The sequence below is a fragment of the Psammomys obesus genome, unplaced genomic scaffold (genome assembly GCF_907164565.1).
Source record: "Psammomys obesus unplaced genomic scaffold, mPsaObe1.curated_primary_1811, whole genome shotgun sequence".
Taxonomy (NCBI): domain Eukaryota; kingdom Metazoa; phylum Chordata; class Mammalia; order Rodentia; family Muridae; genus Psammomys; species Psammomys obesus.
Genome location: NW_026596051.1, coordinates 13,806,279 through 13,833,330, shown reverse-complemented (window position 1 = coordinate 13,833,330; position 27,052 = coordinate 13,806,279). Strand labels below are relative to the sequence as shown.

Genomic DNA, 27,052 nt, shown 5'->3' with positions numbered 1-27,052 from the left:
GACAGAACATTAGCAGGGTCTTTATTCAACAGCAGCTTGGAGCCAAGGCCTCCATCCTCTGGGAGAAGGCCTTTGGCTTACTTGGATTCTTTGGGCCTTGGAAGGGTACAGCTGGATGAAGGGGAGCGCTTTATAGGTACTTGTACACGACCTTGGAGGGCACAGTTTGAAGGTGGAGTCGCACAGGACACTTATAAAAGTGTGACAGCAGAGTCTCACTGTAGCCCACAAGAAAGTAGAATTTGTGTGGGGGCAGCTGCCTCAGAACCAGGGCACAGATATCCAGTTGGTTGGCCCGGCGCTTCAGAACAATCTTGTCGGCCAGGCAGCCTGGGAAGGTGCCCTGCATAAACTTCCGAAGGAAAACGTCCTCCAGTGTTCTCTCCGCCGCGTGATCTTCTCCATCCAGGTTACCTGGAGAGGACACCATAGAAGAGTCAGCCAAGGGGCTGGGCAGACTCCAGGCCTCATCCAACAGGACTGGGCATTCAGTTCTACGCCTTGCGCACAGTCGTTCCCCTTTTCTTCTAATGGGGTATGGATAACATTTTAAAATTCAAAGCACGGGGGCTGTGAAAGTCGAATGACCTGAGTTCAATGCTCAAACACACCGTAAGAAGCCAGACGTACTTCCAGTGTCGTAGCTGCCTTTGAGCGCCCCTGCTCTCACCCATGAGGCAATCCCACTCATCGCACTGGTCCCCGCCTCCCCAGGACAAAGCCAGATGCAGTGGCACACATCTGCACGCCCAGCACCTGTAGGTAAGATGGCAGGTGGAGACGGGAGGACCGCCCAGGAAGCTCAACAAATGCCCGGCGTACAAGCCCCAGCAGACACAGAGGCACCCTGTCTCTGTAAGGTGCAAAGAGACCACTGGCTCCTGAAAGCTGCCCTCTGACCTCCACAGGTGCACCATGGCACGCACTGCATGCACTTGCATACATTAAAATTTAAATAGCGTTAGAAACACCACATTATCCCTCACATCGATCCTTTGATGTCAGCACTGCCACCATCCCCATCTTACAAAAGGCTGACACATGCCAGGTACGCAGTTGAGTACAACCTCCAAGCTGCAGTCTTACGCCCCTTGGGGGATGGAAGGTGCAGGCCACTGAACCCAAGAACCTGAGTTTTAATTTAAATATGTACATTCTATTGAACACTAATTCAAGGGGAGAACTCACATGCCAAAGAAAATACAGATCTCTCGGTAGTATACTACTTATGTTCTACATTACACACCGCTAGTGAGCTGAGCCACTCCCAGAGGTAATTCACAGCAAGGTTTGTGCCAGCCTCTACTCAGAATGTTTTTCAACAGATTAATACGGAATTTTACATGTCTTTCTGTTTAACGGCACTGCTGATGTATATGGCGCACTCATTAATACCGAGCTCCCACGATTCAGGCCCAAGTGAAGTTATCTAACAAAATGTTCTCCACAAGGCACCGCAGTCTTGAGCTCACAGGAACACTAGACCATTTCAGGGCCACTCAGAGTGCCACCTCCCCAACACAAGGCACAGCAGTGTCCGAAATGCGGCTCCAGACAAAAGGGCACATTTTGCAGCATAACCTTGTCCTGCCACAGCTGGGAAATCATATGTGAACCTTGCTCTGCCCACCTCTCTGTGTGACCTTGAATGACTCTGAGATAACACTGTACGAATATGCAAGGGCTGGGGGGGGGGGGGCAGACAGCTCAGGGGGTGCACCTTCCGCCCTGCAAGCGTGAGGACTGGAGCTGGATCCTCACACACAGGTCGTCATGACCGTGGGGAGGAGCACCTGTAATCCCCATGTTCCTACTGTGAGGCGGGAGGCAGAGGCAGGAGAGTCCCCAGAAGTCTGCCAGCTGGCCTGGCAAACGCAGGTGCTGTCAACAGAGACCTGCCCCAAACGAAGGCAAGGCCTGGCTCTCACATGCGTCAAGGGTCATTCATGGACACCTGCACTCACACACATGTACAGCCAACGTATAGACTGGGAGTTGAAACTCCAGTGTCACAGAAGGATAAGTAGGCTGGCGATATGGTACGTACCTATACGCCCAGCACTGAGAAAAATGAGAGTTCCCAGGCAGCCTGGGGTACACTTCCAGACTCTCTTAAGGATGGCTCAGCCTGTAAGGTGTTTTCTTGATCCCTGGCATCCATGTGGTAGGAGAGAACTGACTCAGACAAATTGTACAGACTCTCATACTGAAATGTAAATGAATAAGAAAAAAAAATAGAGGAGAGGAAGGGGAAACAGTCTGCAAATGTGGGTTCTGGAGTAATGAAGGCGGCAGTGCATGTGTGAGGCAGAGTTCCGTGCTTTCATGAATGCTGCATTACCTAGACTCTCCGGGTCTAGGATTCCACAGACTTCGCTACTTCATCATCGCCTCTGGGCTATTACACATCTCTGGAACTTACGGCTTACCATAGCAATGCCAAATCTTGCTTGTAGGCAAGAAGATACTGTGTTCTAAGACGACCCAAGGAAGACTTGAACAAGGAATGTTCAAATTCCTTTCAACATCCTGCTCTGGGGGTCACGCTGTAATGTGTATGTGTGCTCCCTCGATGGACGTATGGAGAAGACCAGGGGTTAACAGTCAATGTGTTTCTCTATCGCTCGCCATTTATTTGCTGTTTATTATTTTTCGGCAAAACAGCTGCTCTTTCGAGCCTGGCTGGCCAGTGACCCCAAGAACCGCCGGCATGCCTCCTTGGTCCTCACCCCCCCTCCAGCTGCGGTTACAGCACCACTCACCATTGGTGAGCTGGGGCGGATCCTCACCTTTCCAGGCCCATAACCAAATGTCTTTTTATTACTATTGAGACAGGGTCTCACCATACAACCTCCGAGTGCGTTCGCCATCAAGCCCGGCTTCCTACCCAGAAGTTAAGGTCTTCTAACCCCAAAGTTGGGATCTGGGCCTCCAAGGGCAGGTAAAAGTGTCACCCGGTCAGCCTGGGTGGTGGTCCTTCGCAGGCGCCCTCACCTGTGTGCAGCGACAGCCAGCCCTTGCGGTGAGCGATGTAGTGCGGGGCGTGCGCCTCGTCGTAGCACACCGGCTTGTCCCCCTTGGCCACGCGGACTCGCGCCGCCCGGTTCTAGGAGCAAAGGAGCCGTCACGGGCCAGCCGGGCCCAGGCGCCCCCAGCCCGCGGACCCGCCCGCTGACCTCACCTTGGCGCAGACGGCGGAGGTGTGCAGGGCGCGCCACGCGCAAGGCAGCTCCCGGCTGCAGGCCAGCGCCTGTGGAGAGATGGGGAGTGAGCGGATACCGGGCGGCGGCCCCAGCCCGGCCGCCCGCAGGCCACTCACCCGCACGCCCAGCGTACGGACGGCCGCGGACGACGCCATATTGGGCCGGCGCAGCGCGGGACGCGTCAGTGCGCAGGCGCGGGAAGGAGGTGACGTAGGACAGGAACTAATGGGAACACCCAGGCGGGGCGAGGAACCTGGTGAGGGAGAGGGCGTGGCGTGGGCTAGTGATGCCCAGCAGTTTCCCTGGTCGGGTCTGCTGTTGGGTGTGTTTGTTTGTTTGTTTGTTTGCATTTTTGGGTTTTTGTGTACGCTTGGCTGTTCTCGAACTCGCTTTGTAATCCCAGTGCTGGGATTATAAACCTGTGCCACAACGCCCGGCTTGCTGTTGGGTTTTAAATGTGAATATTTGGTGATATAAAACATGAGGTTTAGCTAGGCATAGTGACACATTCCTTTAATCCCCGAACTCGGGAGGCAGAGGCAGAAGGATCTCTGTGAGTTTGAGGTCTGCAAAGCAAGTTCCCGGACAGCCAGGGTTACACAGAGAAATCCTGTCTAGGAAAAAAAAAAAAAAAAAAGAGGGTTTTATCCTCAAAGAGGAGGTGATAGGAGAGGCTTTCGTGTCCTGTTGAGTACTGAAGAGAAAACGCGCAGGTCCTCAGACCCCATCACGCCATGCTTTCTCTCCCACCCGAGCCAGCGTCTTGCCTGGAATATCCAAGACTCCAGCATCAGCCTCCTTTGGGTGGGGAATGAAGTCTTTGCCTTCGTGTTGAGCAGAGGATGCTGAGCTGGCTCCTAATCTTTTAAAATAAGGGGACAGACAGGCAGTGTGTTGAGGGTGTATCTTAGCAGGTGAGCCAGACAAGGAAGAAAAATTTTAATGGCAAGGAAATTTATAAGGGTATAGCAACGCCGATGTAATTGGTGTCCGGGAATAGCACCGTGGATATTTTATTTTAGAACTCACTGTACTAAAAAAAAAAAAAAAAAAAAAAAAAAAGCACATGGACTCTAAAGTCTGTCTCCCGTTATAACAAAAATCTATTGAGTGATAGGAGCCTTCAGAAGCAAACTCATTTTAAATAGCACCTTCAAAGCAACCTTTCCAGCCGGGTTTGGTGGGGCATTCCTTTAATCCCAGTACTCAGGAGGCAGAAGCAGGCAAATATCTGAGTTCAGGGCCAGCCTGAAATGGGACATCTCACCCACAGGGCTAGTGAGATGGCTCAGCTGATGAGGCAGCTGCTGCCCAAGGTTCCTTCCCTAGAGCCTCTGCAAAGGTGGAAGGACAGGACTTCTCTGTGGTCATTTAAATGAGAATGACCCCATTAGGCTCCAGTCGAGGGAATGAAACTGTTTGAGTTCTCCAGCATAATGCCTGCCTGCTTGCACACATGCACGCCACCATGATGAAAATGGCCCAAACCTCTGAAACTGTAAGCCAGCCTCAAATGCTTTCTTTTATAAGGATTGCCGTGGTCATGGTCTCTTCACAGTAATAGAATAGTAACTAAGACACTCTCCCACAAAGCTGTTATCTGACCTCCACGTGTGTTCACACACACACACACACACACACACACACACAAACTTGGAGAGAGTAACCACTTCTTAGGGCTGTTTGGATAAAGGCATTTAATAGTCAGGTGTGGTAGTTCCCTCCTATAATCTGAGCTTTTGGGAGGCTGAGGCAGGAGGACTGCTTTGAGTTCAGGGACAGGTAGAGCTTCCTAGTTCCAGGCTATCCTGGCTTACAGAGAGACCCTGTCTCAAAAACAAACAGAAGAGAGCATTTAGTGAATGGCAGCTGCTATGGATTCCATTAGCCTAAACCATGTGAAGTGCATGGGTCACCTAGCTGTATTTGCACCCAATGTTTCCTGAAGGAGAATGATTAGACCTATAGGGAGGGAAATGGAAATAAAGGCAGACAGTTAGTGCCTCCAAAGACAGTGAGGCAAAAGCAGAGTGCCCAATTTATTGGCTTCCATCCATGTTTCTAGGGTCAAAAATTCCACTGGCCACTTGACTCTGGGTCCTTCATATGTACCTCACTGATAGTATTTTATTTTATTTTTTAAGACTAAAGACTCCAAATAGTAGATAAGGGAACTTACAGGGATGTGATCTTTTTCAAAGTCCATGCATAACCCCTTGCAAATGTAGTCTTTTAATTTTTCCTATATGATCCTATTTAATTTCTCATAGTGTGATTTCAGTTTGACAAATGATGTAAATTTGCTCTAACACGGCAAATTTATGTGGCATCTGAACTTCCTAGCTGTGTAACGTGAGCAATGACTGCCTGCCTGTGCCCAAGCTCCCTCCTCTGTAAAATAGGGGTCAGGGATGGGGCTGAGGATGTAGCTCAGGGGTAGAGCACATGTGTAAGGCTTTGGGCTCAACCCCCAGCACTTGAAAAATAAACATGTGAAAACTCACACCACATTACCACAGAAAAGTTAAATGGCTCTGGGTTTGTTTGGCTGGCCGGGGGTGGGGGAGGTGTCTTACTGTTCTTTTGCTTGTTTTTGTTTTATTGATCCTCTGAAGCAGAGAGTAGAAAGAACAGAGCCTTGTGCTACTGGAGTCTCATAAAGATGAAGTGACAAAGTCATGCACTCTGCTCAGGTGGCAGCTGGGACTGGCTACATGAGGGATGAAGACCGTGCTTGGGGTTCATTTCCCCTCCAGGCATTAGCACAATGTGTTCTCTCTATTCAAGCCATGATGTCGGGGTCTTCCTCTGTCACTCCTCACTAGATTCCCACAGGCATGGTCTCTCGGAACCTCTGCAGAGCTCACCAATTCAGTTAGCCTGGCTCACCAGCTTGCTTCAGGGATCCTGTATTCCTTTTGTTTTTTTCAGACTGTGCATCTCTGACTGGCCTGGAGCTTGCTACAAACACCGTCTTCCTCTACCTCGCAAGTGCTGAGATTAAAGGCATGCATCTCCCTCCCTTAAGCAAAGGGATGTCAAGCCTTTATGCAGATCTGAGGCCTCCCAAGTCTGACCCTCATGCACAGCCAACACATTACCCATTGAGCCGTTTCCCAGCCCAACCAGTGGCAGTTTCATTTTTAACATTTATTTTTGTGTGTCTATGATTGTATGCCTGGTGTGTGCAGGTGCCTGTGGAGGCCAGAAGAGGGTGTTAGGATCCCCTGGAGCTGGGGAGTTCTAAGCTGCCTGGTATGGATGCTGCAAGTGCAAGTTCTCTAGAAGAGCAAAGTGCTCTTAACCGTTCCCCCAGCTCCAGGCAGAAGCTTTCTGAGAGACATCTTTTCAATAGCATGCCCGTATTTTCGTGCACTGCTCCTCCTATCCACCATACAAGGCAGCATCTCCAGGCTTTGCCAGCAAGACGACAGAGGCCCCAGGGTCACATGGTCCTGTGCTCAGGCCTTGTTCAGAGCATGAGCTCTTTCCATATCTTGAATTTCTGTACCACTTTTGAAAGGGTGAAGGCTAAGAACCATGTTACCATGAGGGAGAGGCATCAGCCTGTGGCTAGGTAAGTGACTGATGGGAATGGAGCAGCCTCATCGAGGAGTGATCCCCACAGGAATGGCCAGAGCACTCCTCCAGGACCAATGCCAAGCTAGTATGTACTGCTCTCTCTGACATAAGTTCTCGTTCCCCACATGACAACCAGTAGCCTATGCTCTCAGAAGTTCCAGACTCTTGATAGAGCCCAGCCAGCCTGTGAGAAAGCAGGTACACGTGATTTTTTAAAATTTTCCCCAACAGATTAGTGGGGTGTGTGTTTGTGTGTGTGTGTATGCCTGGTGCTGGGTGGGAGGCCAGGAGGGGAAAAGTTATGAGCCACCATGTATGGGCTTGGACAGAATCCGGGTCCTCTGCAGTAGTAAGTGCTCCTAAACACTGAGCCATCTCTCCAGCCCACGAACTGTTTTTTGGGAGGCTGTCCCAATCCTCCTATCTGCAGACCTTCCTGAGGGAAAGACTGGCTCTTCCGCAGGCCTGCTGCCCTTGGCCCACCAGAAGGAAGGCCCTAGCTGTAGTCTAGATGTCTTTAAAAAGATCTATCTATCCCCGCATAGCCTGTCTCACATAGACAGTGTTTAAAACCTGGGTTACAGAGTGACTGCACAAGAGCAACAATCCAGCCGAGAACCCAAGGAGTGTTTTCTGGAAACTACCAGAATCCAGGAAGATTGAGTACAGGCAACAGCTTTCGCTTGTGTTTTTCTCAGCCTGAGTGTAGTCCAATCTGGTCTCTAACTCATGAACAACTGGTTCTCCTTGGCCTCTCAAATGCACCATCAAATCCAGCCTTTGGTTCTTTACAAACTGACTTAAATCAACCCAGAAGGGCTGATGCTCATTTAGTACACCTGCTTCCTGGCAAGTCATCTTATCCAGGCAGTATACAAGAAACCCAGTGCTTTTCCTGGGAAGTCAACCACTGAACCCCACAGGTTAAAGCAGAAGAGAGCTCCACAGGGGCTTAGGTGTGGATTTGGACACACTGCAGTTAACTTCAGTTCTGGAGCCCTAAGAATGCTCTCTCCTGACATCAGAGCCAGGGGCACTTAGAAAGTTTGATTGCTAAGAGTATCCCTGAAATCCTCTCACAGGTCTTGGGCTAGAAACCTAAGAAATGGGCTGGGTGAACATGCAAGTTACTTCCTGGAAGTCAGCCAGCTCAGGCTGACCTTTTCTGTTCCTCAATCTAAGTGTCAATGGTCTCAGCTTGACTCTAAGGTCACAGAATTCTTCCAAACTTTCTGCTTCCAAAGGAACCTCCACACTTCTGGCCTGTTGTCCAGGTTTGTTCCATAAAGCAGATGTGTCCTGGTGATAAATGGAATAACTTAATTAGGTTTATTGTTATTTGGCTTTGTGTTGAGACAGGATCTGGAGCTCACTGTGTAGACCAGACTGGCCTTGGGCTCACAGGGATCTAGGTGCCTCTGCCTCCTGAGTAGTTATTTTTAGATAGGGTCTTACTGTGTAGCCCAAGCTGCCCTTGAACTATCCTCTTTCCTTATTTTCCCAAATACTCAGCATACAGATATGTGCCACAAACACACCCTGTCGCATTATCTGTGCCCCTTTGAAAAGCAGTGAAAAGTTATACAATTACAAACTCTCTGCATGTATATTAATCTTAGGAATCCAGATTGAATTTTATTTCTGGGCTGTGGACAGACCCTGAACTTTGGATCGTCTCTCAAGTGCTGCTAACACAGCTATGCACCGCCATTCCCAGTCTACAGAATCTTTTTCTAAGCTGTCATGACTCCTGCCCTCCATGTTTCAGATTTTAGGCACAGTATGAAACAAGCTTGAAGCATACTGGCTGAAACTCAACAGTTGTTGAACTTACGAGTGGGAGACCCTGAGGGTGAATACCCTAGTTTTATTATGAGCATGTGTGGCACGTGTGGAGGTTAGTGGGCAACTTTATGGCGATAGTTCTCTCCTTCCAGTTTTGTGTGAGTTCCAGGGATCAAATTCAAGTTACCAGGTGCTTGCATCTACTGAACCATCTCACAGGCCCCTATATGCAACATTTCTCAGATGTCTTTCCTGTGCTTGAACTTGGGGCTAGGAAGACGCTGGGTGAGATTCCTGCAGTGCAGAGGGTGCCAGGGAAGTGTCTGTGGCTCTGTAGTTTTTGAGACAGGGTCTCTGTATTATGCAGCGCTGGCTGTCCTTGAACTCACTTTGCAGGCCAGGCCGGTATCGAACATACAGAGAACCACCTGTTTCTGCCTTCTGAGTGAGTCCTGGGATTAAAGGTGTGGGCCACGATGCCTAGCTGGCAAAAGTAAAATTTTAAAAAGGTGGGGAAAAGGTTTGCTATTTCCAACTGAATCAGCACGTTACAAGTTATTTTAATGCTCTAGGCAGATCAGAGTTTCTAGGTCTGAGGATCAGAAATTCCTTCTCTTAAACTTAGTCAAACAGCAGGTTTGCAAAGCTTCAGGATTGCTTCCCTTTTGCCCCATGAGCAGACCTACTACCAGATCTCCAGGGCATCAAGTGGTCATCCTAGGACACCAAGGGAGCCAGGCCAGAAGACTGTAGCAGGGCCTTTGGTTCAAGAAAAGGTTCCAGATCACAGAGGAGGTGAGTACTCTGGAGCCAAGGGCACCTTTAAAGAGTCTAGTAGAGGGACAAGACACAGGGGAGGCACTCAGGCCACTGTTTGACTTCTCTAAAGACAAGAAACAGATGAAAGGAAACCCCAAAGCCTCAGCAGCAAGGTACAGTTAAGGAGAAACTCCCAGGCCTCCTGAGATCTAGGCAGAGCAGGGCTCTGAAACTCAGTGACGTGATGGCTGACCCCAGTTGGAGAACCAGAAGAGAAAGAGCCGAAGGTCCCTGAGCAAGCATCTGTCTCGAACAGTGGCTGGTTTGTTGCAGTGAGATTTCAGAGTACTGGGGAAGACTTTAGAGTGTACAGCAGGTACTCTCGTGTTCTGCCACGCAGGTACTGCAGTCTAGGGTCAACCACAGAACGGGGTAAGGACTAAAGTTACTATGGCAGTTCTGTTTCCCAGTAAAAGCCTGTACCCAGACCCCTCTTCAGGCGCAAGGACAATGACGGCAGAGGGAGACAGAACCTGCACACTACTATCATTTGAGCATTCATTCAACTCCTTAATTCAACAAACATTTATTAAGCGCCTATTTGTGCCAGGTCCTAGGGACCCAGAGCTGTATGGTGCTTAGGCTCTGCCCTCAAGCAGCTCACAGTCTAGGGGCAGACAGTAAACACACAAGTGACAATGTGCCATGAAGTGTTGAGGAAGAATTATGACAAAGTGCTGGAGCACAAAAGGGTAACTGATGAACACTTCCCGGGCAAGGGTCAGGGAGCGCGTCATACAACAGTATATAACTCAGTGCCTTGGCAGTGCCTTGCACTTCAGTGTCACAACACCAAAACCTTGAAGGCTGGTCCACAAAGGACCTGTGGATTGAGTGGAAGCAAAGCCGCTTCTGCTTCTGTGGGACAGCCCGCAATCCCTGTCTGCCAGCACCTTCGGTGACGAAGGGAGCCATTCCCTAATTCCAGGGGCCAAGGAAGAAGCAGCTCCACTTTGGACCAACTGCCAGGACCCCTGACAGGAGTTAGGAATGGAGATCAACTTACTGCTTGTATTCCCCAATGCTGGGTCTCTGATTATTCTCAATATATCTGAGCTGGCCCAAGATTGCTTCTTAACACTGTGAAGAGGCCCTTAACTCCTGTCTGTTACTGCTCTTCCTTCCCACGTGCAGCAAGCACCAGCCAGCACTCAGGTGCCAGACACAGCCTTGCTGGCCTGTCATAACAGGAGGCCCTACACTCAAAACATTCACAGCCCATTCACAGCCTCCGCACCAGCTCAATGAGCTGCTGAATGTTTTTGTTTTGGTTGGACAAGCCATTCCTGATGTTTTCTAGCAGGCATCTCTTCAACTCAAAAATGGCCTCACTGTAGCCCAGGCTCACAGCAGCCATGGGGGGGGCTCCATGCCACAGGGCTGGGATGTGCCAGACATGCTGCCTCTCTGCCAGGCCTGCCAGTGTCCGGAAGCTGCCGCCTTGCTTCTCCATGTGGGTAGCAGCCCTGCTCAGGTCGCTGGGCGGATCCAGGAGCTGCCTCCTGTCTCTCGGCTTGGGACTGGGGACAGGCAGGTCATGAAGGCTCTGGTATACAAACTGATAGTTGGGCATGTGCCCCATTTTCTCCAACCTCAGAAATGCATGAAGAATAGCTGGCGGAATGTCCTTTGTTTCCGCTAAACTGACCACAGTGACATTGCTTAGCCCCATTAGCAGCGTGGCCAAGGAAGCCTCCAGTTCAAACCTGTCTCCACCAGAGGCTAAGGCCCCACTGAGCAAACCCCCAGAGTCTATTACCAGGATGTGATCACAACCCAGGTCCTGGCTGAAGCCCTCAGCCACAGGGAGGAGCTGCATGAAGGACCCCCGGGGACCACAGCTCCTCCCAGTGGCAAACTTCAGGCCAAACATGGTGTTAAGAAGTGTAGACTTCCCTGTGCCTGGCACCCCCAGGGCAGACAGAACCACTAGTCGAGATCTCCTGTCCAGACGGACATGCAGCTCCTTGAGAAGCCCAGTGACCCAGCGAACAGGGATGCTCAGAGTAGCCCCATCGACCAGCTCCAGGGGCAGCCCACCCAGCAGCAGTTCCACAGCCAGGCCTGGGAAGTGGGCAAAGCGCCTCTGGCCAGCAGGCAGCCTCCCTGCCTCCACCAGGCAGCTCTCTGCCTCATAGAACTGCCCCATCTCCCGCAGAAAGTGCTCCACTCCCAAGGGCTCAGGCCAGAGTGACTCATTCAAGTCTGAGGCCCCACCAAGTTTCGGTCTCAGAGTGAGAAGTGTCTCTGGAGGCTGTCTCGGCCTTGGCTGGCCTAGTCGAGCCAACCCCCACTCCATCCATCTCAGGAAATACTGCCTCTCACCCAGGGAGGGGCTGCTTATCCCCAGGATGAACTCCTGCACCCCTGAGGTGGGTTCCTGGCCATTCTGCTGCACCCGGAGCTCTAGGACCCGGCGTCTCAGCTCAGCCCGGTGCTTCTCCGGGGGCTCTGAGACCCACTGGAGCTGGCAGAACTCTCTTTCAACTTGGGCTGCCTTCCTTGCAGGGTCCCCCTGCAGCCGAAGCTCATCCCTCTTGTAGGCATCCACATCCTTGATCTTCCTGATGATCTTCTCCATCCGGTCCTTCGCCTTCTGACACTCCTCAGAGTCCTCGTCGACTCTGAGGCCTAATTTGCGTGCTGCGTGTGCCATGTCCTCCACAGACACCCTCCTGCAGGGAGAGCGTGCCACGCTGCACATAATTGCTCGGATCCGCCTCACAAAGCTCTCGCTGTCAGTGCTGCTCACCTTCACCAGGACGTGAGAGTGGTCTATCTTCAACACAGGGATCAACCTGTTGAGGAAGCGAAGGTTCGTATTCCGTTTCCCTCGGTAGGGACTCAGGATGAAGTAGTACTTCGTGGTTGACTCCTTCATGGAGTACAGCAGTTTGTATTCCTTCTTACTGATATTGTCAGTCAAAATAAACACAGCCGAGGAGACTTCTGTCAAGAGCTTGAACTGCAGCCAATGAGACCCAATGTCACCTCTCAAGTTCAGAAAGGCCACGGGCTCTGGGAAAATATCCAGGTCCTCCTTACCACTGGGGAAAAACCAGGAGATTTCTACTAGCCCATCCGCAATCTCTCGAGGATTGGTGCCTAAATTGAGATCCCGATGCCAGAAGCAATCCCACTGCCGGCGAGCCGGGCTGAGGATGGCATTGAGCAGCTGGGACTTGGAGTTGCTGCTGATGTCCATGCGCACGAAGGCAAAGGTGGGCACCCTGGAAAGGACCACACTGTCTTCTCGAAAACTCCCAAGGCCCCTCGGGGGCTGGAACCACCACGTCCGCACAACACCCCGAAGGGCCCAGAGCAGAAAGGTGTGGTAGTGGTTTTCAGAATCAGGCAACACAAGTGGGAGTGCAAACTGACAGAGGGACATCTTCAGCAGGACCTCCTGCTGCAGAAAGGTGTCTGAAGACAGCAGGAGGGCGCACAGAAGGTCAAGGGGGTTCACAGGTGTGTCAGGCATGGGCAGCTCAGAAAAGGAGTAGATGTCATCAGCAGCGATATCCTCAGCCGGGTCCCAATAGATCATCTCCTCCTCCATCTGGCTCTCTTTCTCTGCAAGCCAGGCATCTGGAGGCATGTCCAGCACCATAGTGGTGTTCCTGGCTTCAGCATTGAGTGCCTGCAGCTTCCTGAGGAAATGCCAGGGAAGGTCCTTGGGAACCTGAGGAGCCCAGTTCTTCATGCTGTCAAAACTGATCTGCAGGGAGTCCTGGAGGGTGAGCTTCTGTACCTGGTATGTCTCCAGTCCCAACAAGGACAGCATTTCCTGAAGCCTGCTTCTCTCCACTGCAGAAAAAATAAATGGAGACATAAATGTTAGCCTTTGTTCTCAAGTCAGGGCTAAGGCAGAGCTGGAGAGGAAAAACCTAGCAGAGAAGGGTTGAAGACGACATTCCTGAGAACAGTATGGAGGTCCAAGGGGCCCAGGATAATATGCTAGGCTGACCTAAGATCATGGCAGAGGGTAAAACCTTTATCAATTGCATCACGTAGCTAAACTGTATGAGACATTAATATAGAAAAGAAAATGGGCTAGCAAAATGACTCAGCAGTTAAAAGCACATACTGCTCAGGTAGTTCACATTGCTTGTAACTCCAGGGAATTCTAAAACCTTTGCAGGTACCACCACTCACATACATATAGCCACAGAAAGATAAACACCCATACACATAAGTAAACCTAAAAAAAAATCTACAGCCAGACATGGTGATGCACTCTCAGTATAAGGGAAGTAGAGGCAGGCAGATGTCTTAGGAATTCAAGGATAACCTAGTCTCCACAGAGCTTTCCAGGCCAACCAGGATCACACTGTAAGAGCTTATCTAAGAAAGGGGGTGGGGGAGAGAACAGGGAAACTTGGTAGTTACATTTAAGAATCAAGAGAGTTCATGTAAATGCAGTACTTTTTATTCTTCCTAGACTCTGGACATCTAAATCTGAGTGAGAATTTAAGTAATTAGAATGGGCAGCACCTGTTACCTAGGTGCTGAATGCAAACTCCACTTCTCTGACCTCAACCCAGGCTACAACAAGGTTCTCCATCCCTCACGCTCTAGCACAATCAGGAACCAGGGTTGGGCATGGTAGAACATGTCTGTAATTCTAGCACTCAAAAGGTTTAAACAGGAGGACTGTTGTAAATTCAAGACCAGCATGAGATCCATAGCAAAAGCCGGCCTCAAAACCTGGAGGAAAAAATGTCACCAGGGTTGTCTGGTAAATGTGCTTTTATCTTTGTCAATAAACTGGAGACTATTTTTAAAGGAAAACAATAATCATACCTCAGCACCTTTTTGCAAAGCCAATACTAGTAGTAATAGTAGTGCAGGGCTCTGGCTTGTGCTGTAAATTGAGATTTTGTGTTGTGAAGACTGGGAGCTTTCTGCACACCAGGCAAATGTTAAGCCACCATTAAGCCACATCTCAACTTTCCTTATATATCAAGATATGTTAATATATATACTTAAATTTTTATTATTATTTTCAAGTGTTTTTGTTGACAGAGTAGCTCTCCAAATCCCTGGCTCTCCTGAAGGTCACTCTATAGCCCTGGCTATCCTCAATCTATGTATACCAGGGCAGCCTCAAAATTATAGTTCCACCTGTTTCAGGTGTGCACGCTACACCCAGCACCTCTGGATTTTTTTGTTTGGGCTGGTTTGGGTTTTTTGAGACAGGATTTCTCTGTGTAGCCTTGGCTGTCTTGGACTTGCTTTGTAGACCATGCTAGCCTCGAACTCACAGAGTTCCACTTGCCTCTGCCTCCCTGAGTGCTGGGACTACAGTCGTGTGTCAGCATGTGTGACATCAAGCTCTAATATTTTAAGACAGCCTCATTATGTAGCTCATGCTAGCCTCAGAATTGTTAGGACTGTTTGTGTAAAAACTCCTCTGTTAATTACTTGGATTCAAGTGACTGTGATGGCTATTCTTGGCTGTCAATTTACCTACATCCAGAATTAACTAACACCCAGAAATGGAGGGCACATCTGTAAGGTACTTTTGCTTAATGTGAAGTGGAAAGATCAACTTCTAATCCAGATCTCTTGAGTTGGGAAGACCCACCTCCAATCAAGGCCACAACTTCTGCTGGAAGCCTATATAAAGACATAGAAGAAGGCAGTTTTTGCTCTTGCTAGCAAGCCCATTCCTTCACTGGCATTAAAGCCTACTTCTTCAGAATTCCAGCATATACTGAAGGCCAGCTGAGACATCAGCCTCATAGACTAAACAACTACTTCTGTTCACAGCCAGCCATTGTTGGATGAACTGGGCCAAATCCTGAAAGTCATTCTTAAAAGTCTGTAAGTTCATTCTATAAGTTCTGTTACTCTAGAGAACCCTGACTAATACAGTGACAATAAAATGTTTGGTGTTGACTGTTGCTCGGTAGATACTGAATGATTTAGATATTCAAATGCCACCCTATATAATACAAACTTTTACAAGTTGATGTTCATAAAAGTTCTAACTGTTCCTGGGTCTTGGCCTGGCATCTTACCAGTGTAAGTGGCTTGCTTGTATTTAGTGACTGACTGGTTTTTTGTTTGTTTGTTTGTTTGTTTTGCAGTACTGAGCTGGAACCCACATGCTAGGCAGAATTCCACTACTGAGCAATACCCCTAGCTCTTTTTTACTTCTTCTTCTTTCAAGATGATGGTGAGGCTGTTCCCCAGTTTTGTTCAATCTTCCTGCCTCTACCTTGTGACGACAGGCATACACCACCATAGGTGTCCCATAGCACTGATTTTAGGACTCAGAATTCTAAATTTATTTCCACCTATGAGCCATGGCACATGCACAGAAGAGAGAGAAAAACCTGTAGGAGTCCTGGGTTACAACTTTGGCCATCAGGCTTGGCAGCTAGTACTTTTACCCCTGAGCCATCTTGTCAGCTCAGGGCTCCAAGTTCTACAGCAGTATGACTGAAGGACCACTTGACAAGTTACCAAGGGGACTGTGAACTTGTTTTAAAAACAGAACACCTGGCCTGTGATATGGTTCATCAGGTAAGAGCGCTTGTCTCCAAACCTGATGGCCTGAGTTTGATCCCTGCACCTACATGGCAGAAGGAGAAAACAGATTCTCAGATTATCCTCTCACCTCCGTGCACCTGCACATGTGCACACAAACACATAAGGAAAAAAAAAAAACATTTTAAAGTTTTATTTTTATTTTGTGTGTATGGCTTGGTGCGCGTACGTGCGTATACACTATGTGTATGCAGTGCCCAAAGATGCCAGAAGAGGGCACTGATCCTTCTGGAACTGCAGTAACAACAGAGCTCTTAGCCACCAAGTGAGTGCTGGAAGCCAAACCTGGGTCCTCTGCAAAAGCAACAAGGGCCCTTAACATGCCCATAACACGGAGCCAGCTCTCCATCCTCAAATAAATGTAATTATAAGAATAAATAAAAACAGAACTACATAGCCGTTACTTGGATTTCTCTGTTATGCCCAAATGAAGCCAAGGATATACAGTAACCATTGTTGCTCAAGTAGCACGATCATCAAAGCAACAACTGCACGCACACTCACACACAACCCCTCATTCTATATATGTGCCCAGAGCAGGCACTCGGCCCTTAGGAGACCATTCAGCAGCTCAGGGCCCAAGTTAGCCAATATGCAAACTAAGCTATTACTAGGGTTTCTAAAATCTAGATGGCTGGACATTAGAATCGCCTCAGGAACTTGTTATAATAGGATACAAGGGGGAGTCTCCACTCACAAAGGCTCAAAATGGCGGTGTAGGTAAGTTAAAGGATGTACTGGCTACTCCATAGTTAGTAAATGTACAAGTGGTTCTGTTTTTAGCAATGTTATTAATAGCTCACAAAGGGACGATGGCCAAGAGGACTCTAGAGTCAAATACCGAAGAGATTCATACAATCAAGTTTGAGAACCACCTACAGGGTACTCCCTCCAATAGAACGAAAAGCAGAAATAGAGAAATGTATACCTGTTGGGAAGTCATTGTCCTGAGCCTCATTTGTACCATCTATGAGAAAAAAAAAAAAAAAAAAAAGGAAAATGAAGGGGATTAATCTAATAATGTATATTTCAATGATAAGAAGTAAATTAAGTGAAACTCAGACCCTCTTTTTTCAAACCCAAACTGCAATACCTTGAAATCTTAACAATATAAAACATAAAAACCATCAAATCCTAGTTAGTTTTCACTTTCCAATTACACCCTCACTTCCCAAACCCAGTCTGTGTTTGTCCCAAGTCCCATAGTTTACTACCTCCATAATGGAACCCGCAGTCATCTCCTTCCATTTCTCTCCATTCCAAATCTAAAAAGAAAGGACACAGGTGTTTCACCTCATCAGGCAGTTAGAACCTGTCCATGAATTCGTCTGAGAGTGCTTTGGTCAACTGTCAGCAGTACAGCCCGAGTTGTACTGTATTGTTCAAATACTCGGGTTAGATTTCCTCAGGTTAGATTTTGGAATGAGCCGAGTTTAAGATGGAAATACAGCTACAGCTCTAATATTTTTATTTATCAACCTTATAATTTCTTCACAATTAATAAACCTGTTTGTTTGAAACAGGGTTTCTCTACATAGCACTGGCTGTCGTGAAATTCACTCTGTAGACCAGGCTGGCCTCAAACTCACAGAGATCTATCTGCCTCTGCCACCCAAGTGCTAAAATAAACCTAACACATTAAACTTTGTCTTTTCTGATGATGTTTTCTGGAGATGGAAATAGGGGCAAGAAAGAAAACAAAAATGAGAGGGTGTGGCTTTTTGAAGCAGGATGATGTGAGTGGAAGCACAAAAAAATTCATGAATCAAACCACAATGTCCAGTAATTAAAAATCTCCCTCAGGGTTAAAATAAGATACCAGAAAAAAAATCTTCCTAAGAATTCAAAATGTGAGTGTGAAGAGAAAAAAATAACTACAGAAGGAAATAAGAGCCAGGTATGGGGGCTGGAGAGATGGCTCAGAGGTTAAGAGCACTTGATGCTCTTGCAGAGAGAACCTAGGTTCAATTCTTAACACTACATGGTGGCCCATAGCCATCCATAACCCTAGTTCCAAGAGGTCCAGTGCCCTCCTCTGGCTTCTGTGGGCTCCATACACATGTGGTATACAGACATACATGCAGGAAAAATACACATACATATAAATTGGGGTTTTTGTTTATTTGTCCAGGTCTATCTTTACCTGCAATCGCCACGGATGTTTGGCTGTCTGAAGGTTTTACTTCTGGGACCACTTCTCCTAGATCTGAATGGCTGAAAATTTTTCAGAAGAAAATTATCATTATAATAATTTACTACTGCTTTTACGCAATCAAACTGGCTGTAAAGAAAATCTCTTGCGGAGCTCTTAAAAACTATAAACTCAGGCTGTGGAAATGACTCAGAGGTAAGGAACATATACTGCTCTCAGTATATGCTCTCAGTATATGAACTCAGTCCCCAGCACCCACACGTACACATATATTTACAAGAATGAAGTCTTTAAAAACTACAAACTCTGAGTACATCCTAGATCCAACCATGAAGTCAGGTCCTCTGAGAGCTGACCCTGAGCACCTCTCCATTTGAAGTGCTCTGTATGGCTCCAGTGTACAGTCCTACGGAGACATACTAGCCTGGAGACACCACCATTCCATATAACTGCTGGACAATCACAAAGACATAAAAATATACATACCCTTTGACCAGTAATTCCACTTCTATCCTAAGGAAAAAATGAACATTTAGTTACAAAGATGTTGATGTGAGCTTGAGATTCAGCAGCAAAAACTCTATACCTTTTAAAATCCAAGTCCAGTGAATGACAGTCGTATTCTACAACCAGCATAAAATAGTCCATGGGCTTCTTTTTGTGAGCAGAGCAATTGTGAACTACTATGGGAAGACACTAAAGGTATCTGAATTAGTAGGGAGTGAGTTATAGAATGGTGTAATATAAACGTGATAAATTATGCATGTTTAGAGAGAGATCTAGAAGGATGTTCACTGAAAGCTAGGGAACACAGAACACCTGTGTGTGGTAGCACACACCTGTAACCCCAGCACTCAAGAGGGTGAGGCAGGAGCATCTCAATTTCAAGGCCAGTCTGGTCCACACAGCAAGTCCCTGTATAAAGCCAATAGTGCAAGCAAGAAGGGGTACTCTTGTGTTTGTTTTCACTGTGTGTGTGTGTGTGCTGCTGAGGTACAAACCCAGGAGCTACTACATGTTAAACGCCCACTACTAACCTAGAACCGCCCCAACCCAACACCACAGAAGTGGAGGCAGGAAAATTACAAGTTCCAAGCCCAAAGCTAGACCCTGGATCCAAAACTAAATTAAAGATTTTAAATTTAAAATTATTTTAGGTGTGTCATAGAAATAACAAACATGGGCCAGAGAGATGGTTCAGCTGGTAAAAGCACTTGCCACACAAACCTGACATTTGACTTCCATCCTGGCAACCCATGTAAAAAGCCAGATGCACAGCATTCTACACCAGAATTCCTATGGCAAGGCAGGAGGTATCAGGCAGAGATGGGAGAACGGGCCAGCCAGTCTACAGGACAGCAACAGCACAGGACAGCAACAGCACAGGGGGGAGCCCATCTCAAAAGCAAGGTGGAAGGAGCAAGACAACTCCTGAAAAGCTGTCCTTTGACCTTCACAAGTGCACTGTGGCCTGAGAGTACACACACATACGTGTGTGCACACAAACACAAGTGCATACACGCATGCACTCCCACACACACTTTTGTTTTAAAAAGAGAGCAAGCAAACATGAGGGTAAGGGTTCTGACTGGAAGACAAACACAGAAGTACTGAGAATTTAGAAAACTTGCAGGGGCGCTGGGGTAAACTGTGGCCTCTGCATTCACACTCATGTGTATGCGCGTGCCTACGCCTGTGTACATCCGCATACACATGTCTATTTCCCGTGTTTGCTGAACAAGCCAGCAAGCAAAGAGCGCAATGAGCGATGTGAACACTCATATCTTTAATGTCATTCCATGTTAAGAGAGCTAAGGACTCCTTGGAGATGTTGGCTAACACCAGAACTGAGAGGGAGAGGAGAGACTTGAGCATCTAGGTTTAGACAGTAAGGAAGCTCTCTGCAAAGTCTTGGGGGATGTCTCTGGATTCATGCAGCAGCTCAAGGGAATCCTACTAGCCAAAGCTGGGACAACAGGAGCAGGAGTAAAAAAGAAATATGGTAATTAAACAGCACTGAGGGCTGGAGAGATGGCTCAGTGGTTAGAGCTCTCCTGAAGAGGACCTGGGTTCTATTCCAAGCACTCACGTGGTTACACAACTATCCACACCTATGATTCTAGGGGCGCTCTTCTGACACCAGACATACACAGTGCACATAATACACACATGCAGGCAAAACACAGATATGCATAATTAAATCTTTAAAGGAAAACAATCCAGGAGTAGTGGCACAGGCCTTTAATCCCAGCACTCAAAAAGCAGAAGCAGACAGATCACTGTAAGTTCACCTAGGGCTGCATAGTGAAACCCTGTCTCAAAACTAACAACAACAAAGAAGAAAAAAAAAATGTAATTTGTCCTATAGGCAAAAAAATAGCTCAAGCATTCCTGCACACAACAGAATAATACAAGCGCAGGTTTGCAACATTAACAGTGCCATCAAGCCAGGCATGATGGCTCATACCTTAAATCCCAGAATTTAGGAGGCAGAGGCAGGCAGTCCCAGGCTAGCCTGGTCTATACAGTGAGTTCTAGGACACCCGGGACTACACAGAGAAACCCTATTTCAAAAACAAACAAAAAAGACTACTACCTTTCAATAGGAGAGTCAGGTAAAAGTGAGAGGTCAGCAAGTGCCAGGGAGGAAAACCCAACAGCAATTACAACAGAGCTCAGCTGACACCTCCAGAGCAGATCCCAACTAATCTTCATAACGAAGTCAGACCTTAGTGCGTGCCCTCTCCCTGCAGTGTTTTGTTCAAGAAGGCAAACTGGGCAATCATAACACACTGAAAACAAATGGCATTATGCCAGAGGGTGAGAAATAGAATATCTCAAATGTGCATGTTATAAGACAAAGGGACACTCCAGAAAACCAAGCACAACAGCTAATCCTAGATTATAGCCTGAAGAAGAAACTGGGAGGTGAAATAAAAATGAAATGTGGGCCCAATAAATGTTACTATGCTATGGTTATATAACAATATCTAATTTCTTAGGTAACAGTGAAGGGCTACACAGGAAAGCACCAGGAAGCAACTTAGTCTCTCCAACAGACAGAATGTACTTGGTATCTTAAAGTTCACTATGCTGAAAGCCTAAAACTAATGTAATGGTATTTGGAGATGAGGTTTTGGAAGGTGATTAGAAAAGCCCTCGAGAATGAGATTATTAAATTACAAAAGAGGCCCTGAGCTAACAGGAGAGTCTAGCTGGCGGTATAGCTCAAAGAAGCCTGGCTCAGAGGTCAAGAACACTGCCAGAGGCTCCCAGGCAGGATAAGCCAGAGAACAGGCTTCTACAGCTCAGGACATGGTGGACACTCATCCCTCTGACATATGTTCTGGGGAGTACTCAAGACAGAAATTTGACGTCACCCCACACAGAGAAACAGTAAGCAAGTACCAGTCAAATGATGGCCTGGCAGCCATGCCTATAGAAAAGTGTGTGTGTGTGTGTGTGTGTGTGTGTGTGTGTGTGTGTGTGTGTGTGTGTTGGCACATTCTTGCTTGCAAACCACGGCAACTGAGATGTGCAAAGCAAAGCTTGTGGGTCCATCACTGCTCCTGAAATAGCAGGTTTAACTGGAAGCACAGCCAGGCTTATGGCTACTGCCTTCTAATCTACAGTTTCACTAAACATATAATGCCTTCTAACAACTGAGTGTGTCATTCAAAATTCTTATGTTGAAGTCCTCACCCATGTGACTATATTTGGACTTGAGATCTTTACATAAGTTAAGGCTACAAAGTGAGGCGCTCGTGTGATGGGACTGTTGATATCTACGAGTGGGCCACTCTGCCCCTGCAGACAGAAAAGGCCCTGAGCAGAAACCAAATCTCTAGAACCCAATCTGCTATCTCACAGTCTGTGAGAAAGTCAGCAGCTGGGATTGAGGCCTCCAGTTTGTGGTAGCGTACAGCAACACATGCAGCCCCCTAATCCATAGGCCAGGTGGAAAGCAGGGCTCAGACAGGTGTGGAGATCCGCCCTCATCACCAAACATGCCTGGGGCCCAGACACGAGCTGGTTTCTTTCTAACACATTCTCTTTGTTGTTGATGATTTTGCAAAGGTTTTCAGCTTTTTGTTTCTTTTTTCTTTTTCTTTTCTTGATAAGCACAGGTGAGCACAGGAGCACCTGTGAGCAAATGTGGGACCCTGGTGGGTGAAGTTGAAGTCGGTCATCTCCGGGTAGCCAATCATTCGAAAATGGCCTATAGACTCCTTTTTCTCGGCAGGGTTCTGAAGTCTCTCCTGATCTGGGAGATTCCGGGTCTTGTAAGGAGGTCACAGAGCGCTCAGGGCAGTTTACAAGCCAGACCCTTCTGATAAGGAAAGTGCTCTAACAGGCATCTAGGAATTTCTAGAAATGCCCCACCCTGCTAAGGATCTTAGTCCAGCAGTGACCTTCAATTGTACTTGGAGATCCCAACCCCCTCCACAGGATAATTAAGTCCTGAACTTTCCTTCTTGTGATAGGACCATTTAAGTATCCCTGACTCCCTGACCCCAGCGAATCAAACACATTCACTCTCGAAAGCCCTCCCTCTGCCAAGGGTTTATATTGCCCTTGATTTCACATGAATAAAGGTATCCACACAGGTTTGAGCTTTCTCACTTTAAGACCGTCTGAGATTCATCATTCATCCCCCACCAGGTCACATCTCACTGGGCCTGCCCTCCAGCCCACTGGGTTTGGGCCTCGCCAGGCCTGAGTCTTGGCTGCAAGGTGGCCAGGTCTGGGCCTTGACCCGCACCTCTGCCATGCTCAGCACAGCAGCTTGACCAAGAGCTGTAGCACTTTGGTATCTGTAGCAGGGTTTGGAATGCCCGAGCTTCCTCGGCCACACGCTAAAAGAGCTAAACTAACACTCTGTGGAAAGCCTTTTCCTCCTCCTGGTTTAGTGCACTGAGGCTTCACCCTAAGTTGCTCTAGCTGACCCTGAGAGAAACAGAAGCCTGTCCTGTCTGGAAGCCGACCCCAGCCGAGTGCTGAGAACAAGCACAGAGGAGTGCGGCTCACAGCAAGCACAGGTGAACCACTCACCAACTGTAGTCATCCGCGGGCCACTAACTGCTTTGGGTAATAAAGAAAACCTCTGTTTTTAAAGTTCCCTTCCCCTATGCCCTACATTTTCATAAACTGGCACTAAAGTCCAAGGTTCCTCTTCTTGGTGCTAACTGGGCACTCTTATCCTAAACCAAAACAATATACCAAGAAATTTGCTCTGTCCCCAAAGCCTTACTTTATGAGACATAAATGTTTTAAAACCCTCTGGATATGTTGTGGGTTGAACTGTGTGTGATCCTACTTGGAAACAGGATCCTTGCAGGTCTAATTAGCTAAATTAAGGTGAGGTCACAGCCAGGTAAGGTGGTTCATGCCTGTAATCCAAGCTCTTGGGATGTTGAGGCAGGAGGCTAAATTTGATGCTAATCTGAACCACCTAGTGAGTTCAAGTACAGCTTGAGCTGTAGAGAAGGATTTTTGACTGGAGAAAACAAAAGATGAATAAAGTCATGATGGGGCAGAATGGGCCCTTGATACAGTGAGAAGTCTCCTTATGAAGGAGGGACGTGGAGACACATGAAGGAGAGCACATGTCAACAGGTGGAGACTGCAGTGACAGAGGAGCAATTCTGCAATGACACAGGAGCAATTTAAGAAAAAAGATGGCTGTCAGCAGCCATCAGAACTTTGGGATTCGAAAGCCTCCAGAAAGGTGAGAATAAATAAACATATTGTCAGGCATCTCTGTAGTTGTTGTGGAGCAGTTTCCCTCCCAGATTTAAATCTTCCATCGTAGAGGGAAACTGCTTAAGACATAGGTTGTAAAAGGAAAATGAAAGGAGGCTATTCTGGGGCCAGTTGGAACGATAAACCCATCTTTCAGAAAAGTTCCCTTAAGTCAGAAAATAAACAACTCAAAAAGAGCTCAAGATGCCCCTGAAACAGCGGATTCACTTGGCTCCTCCCTCGGTTAGGGAGCAGAAGACTGCTGAGAGCCACTCCTGGAGGAGGCAATCTGCACAGGAGATTCTGGGACAAGCCCAGCAGGGAAGAAGCTCAAACACCTGCTGGGCCTCCTGCCGCAGTGCAGGGTGTTCAGTTCCAGCTTTCTGAGCTCTCTCTCGTGCTTGGATGGGCTTTGGTGATGCAGCTGTCTTTGAGTCATTTCTGCTCCTATTAGTAACCCCTCACCCATGGCATCGGTACTTGGTCTGTCACAGGCTCCGCGATCTGGGAGGAATAGATGTGTGCGTTGCTTCTCTCCAGGAAAAGCCTATCACAAAGCAGTAGTATCCCGAGTATGTGGCTCAATAGCCCCTTCATTCACCCCAATCTTCACAGCTTTCTTTCTCCGTGCCTAATTCTTCTCCACTTCCTATGAAAACACTGGTCATACTACCCTAGAGCCTGCCCTAACCCTGTATAAGACCTCATTTTAGCTAACCACACCTACAAGGATTCAATTTCTAAACTCACACCCAACACACAGAAGCTCCAGCTCCAACACACCCCAGTGGAGAGGGCCTTACTCTGCAAAGAACAACTACGCTAGGGCAGGCTCATCTGTTGTCTTATCCCCTCCTGGAGGGAGGGGCACTCACAAGGCTCAGAAAGCCCAGGCCCCTCCCTAAGCTACAAAAATAATAAACTGCAGCCCCAAGATGGCTCAGTCACTAAAGTGCCCGCCACACAAACATGAAGGCGAAAGTGAAGCACAGGAACGCACATCTGCAACTCCTGCACTGTGGGAGCAGAGGCGGGCAGGTCCCTGGGCTCTCTAAGCAGCCTACCTGAATCAGAGAGCTCCAAGCTCAGTTAGATAGAGACCCTGACTTAAAAGACAGCGAAAATTGACTAAGAAATGCCTCAGCCTCAGAGGTTAAAAGCATATGTACTCTTCCAGAAAACCTGAGTTTGGTTCCCATGCAAAGGGGCTGGCTCACAACTACCTTTAACTTTAGAACCAGGGACCCTGGTTTTCTAGCCTCATTGGGCACTGCATTCATGCACAAACCCACAGCTGTGCCATACACATATACACATGATTAAATGTTAAAATAAAAACCTAAGTGATTAAAAAGACACCCAACATGGCCCTCTGGTCTCCACATACATGTGAATATACCACACAAACAAATATAGCACATCACACATACTAAATAAGTGTAAGGGACAATTGAGATGGCTCAGCAGGCAAAGGTGTTTGTTGTCAAGCATGATGACCTGGTTCCATCTCTAGGACTCATACAGTAGGAGAGAGGCGACATAAGTTGTCCTCTGACCGCTATATGTGCCCTGTGGTGTGTCCCCCACAACCACCACACATGCACACATATATACAAAAAATTAAAAAATAAAAAATAAATTGTTCTCTGACTTCTACATGTACCCTGTGGCATGGCCCCAGAATCACCACACACATACACATTATGCATACATATATGCAAAACAAATAAGGATAGAATAGGTAAGTGCAGCTGCATGCAAACTGTGCAGGAAGCTCTAGGGGTACAGCTTCATGGGTCACCACCCATGCTGTGGCGGGTCTCTCAGTGCCCCAGCTGCTTTTGAATCACCCATGTTCCTCTAAGGAAACCTCACCCATGTCCCTGTAATTAGCCAATAAACTTGAGTGGGTCTGTTTCTTTGGTCTGTCCATTAGGTGCACGCCTGAAGAACTCTGGCTTTGGCGGGATGAGAGGGGCTGAGATAAGCAGATCCCTGAAGCTCATTGGCCAGCCAGCCTAGATGAATGGATGAATTTCAGGTTCACTGAGAGACCTTGTCTCAAATAAAGGTAAAGAGCAACTGAAGAGAGGTACTCATCAATCGTGGGCCTCCACAGAACACACGCAACACGCACATGCAGACACAAATTCATTTTGGATCAAGTTTTACTTTAAAGCTTTATTAGGCCTGATTCCTTATCTTTGGAAAGGGGAAAGTAATAGCTGAAACTGCAAAAGCTTGCTATAAAGATTAGTTAACAGTCAAAAGACTAGAACAAGGCCTAACAAAACATTTGTTGGAAGTGGGCCGGATCTAAATTTAAGAACACTCTCTGGACTGGAAAGTCCCTGACTCAGAAATCCTGGTTTGTTTCTAGGCACAGAGAGGTCAACAGCAGGCGTGATGATGAAGAACTAGTCTGCAGAGCCAGAATACTCCAGCCCACACTACCCTCACTAGATCGCCAAGTACACATGGGGACCCCAGATTCATGGAGCCACTGCGAAGCCTGAGTGCTGAACATACAGCCAACCATGTCTCTTATGCAGAGATCCTAGCAGCGTCTGTGAAACAAAAGTGTTCCTGCTAGATTTCCCCCAAGCATGATAAATCATTTGTTTTCTCCAAGTGTGGCATGTCAAGTCTCTCTCCTCTTCCCCCCAACCCTCAACATCTGGCCACTCAGGCCAGACCAGACTCCAGTAGCAAAGGTTAGCCCTTCCACCCCCACAGATGCTGTGTTGCCTATCTTCCTAGATAGGAAGGGCAAAAGACTAAAATAAAGCCTCAGGTACTTTTTAAAATCCAGTAAAGGTTAATGCAACTGTTTCCAGCTGCTGAGAATTCTGAGCAGTGAGGATGTCTTGGGGGTAGTGAGCAATAGCAGACACAAAGTCTCCAGTTGAGGTTACAGAAAACCAACTACCTGCTCAGTGAGTAAGATCAGGGCCTAGAAGACGGTAAGAATGAGAAAGGGAAGACAGCAGGAGAGGAGAAAGAAGGAATAAGAAAGGGGGAGAGAGGAAGCTGAAGAGATGGCTCAGTGGTTAAGAGCACCTACATGGCAGTTTGCTACCATTTAACTCCAGTTCCAGAGGATCTAACACTCTCTTCTGACCTCCCCACAGTGCCCATGCAAACATTTATACACATTAAATAAATAGATAGATAGATAGATAGATAGATAGATAGATAGATAGATAGATAGATA

General features: G+C 47.6%; 2 protein-coding genes across 5 annotated transcripts in view; both read right to left on the bottom strand.

Moving 5' to 3' along the window:
- On the bottom strand, positions 1-3,387 carry Mrps24 (mitochondrial ribosomal protein S24). Of its 2 annotated transcripts, XM_055624349.1 has the most exons (4): positions 3,320-3,383; positions 3,182-3,250; positions 2,995-3,106; positions 1-414 (listed from the first exon to the last, which is right to left on the bottom strand). In XM_055624349.1, exons 1-4 carry the CDS (start codon positions 3,356-3,358, stop codon positions 131-133), a joined length of 504 nt encoding a protein of 167 aa, XP_055480324.1. In that variant the 5' UTR covers positions 3,359-3,383; the 3' UTR covers positions 1-130. The 2 variants fall into 2 exon arrangements, with proteins under 2 accessions (XP_055480324.1, XP_055480323.1); XM_055624348.1 differs by having other exon boundaries at positions 3,182-3,387.
- A 6,512-nt stretch (positions 3,388-9,899) lies between these two features.
- The window catches only part of Urgcp (upregulator of cell proliferation), a 38,136-nt gene continuing 20,983 nt past the window's right edge, over positions 9,900-27,052 (bottom strand). For 2 of the 3 annotated variants that reach the window (XM_055623904.1, XM_055623903.1), the window contains exons 2-6: positions 18,583-18,609; positions 18,088-18,158; positions 17,159-17,209; positions 16,873-16,911; positions 9,900-13,196 (exon numbers count right to left, since the gene is read on the bottom strand). In XM_055623904.1, coding sequence (XP_055479879.1) covers positions 10,612-13,196; positions 16,873-16,911; positions 17,159-17,192 — 2,658 coding nt within the window. In that variant the 5' untranslated portion in view covers positions 17,193-17,209; positions 18,088-18,158; positions 18,583-18,609 and the 3' untranslated portion in view covers positions 9,900-10,611. The remainder of the gene's footprint in view (positions 13,197-16,872; positions 16,912-17,158; positions 17,210-18,087; positions 18,159-18,582; positions 18,610-27,052) is intronic. The other variant, XM_055623905.1, reaches the window with a different exon arrangement.

What these genes read in the sequence shown, in the direction of transcription:
- Mrps24 (XM_055624348.1), bottom strand. Translation starts at nt 3,358, where the DNA reads ATGGCGTCGTCCGCGGCCGTCCGTACGCTGGGCGTGCGGGTGAGTGGC. An exon ending in CCTCCGCCGTCTGCGCCAAG is followed by an intron (nt 3,107 to 3,181) that starts GTGAGGTCAGCG and finishes CTTTGCTCCTAG; the next exon opens with AACCGGGCGGCGCGAGTCCG. An exon ending in CTGGCTGTCGCTGCACACAG is followed by an intron (nt 415 to 2,994) that starts GTGAGGGCGCCT and finishes TGTCCTCTCCAG; the next exon opens with GTAACCTGGATGGAGAAGAT.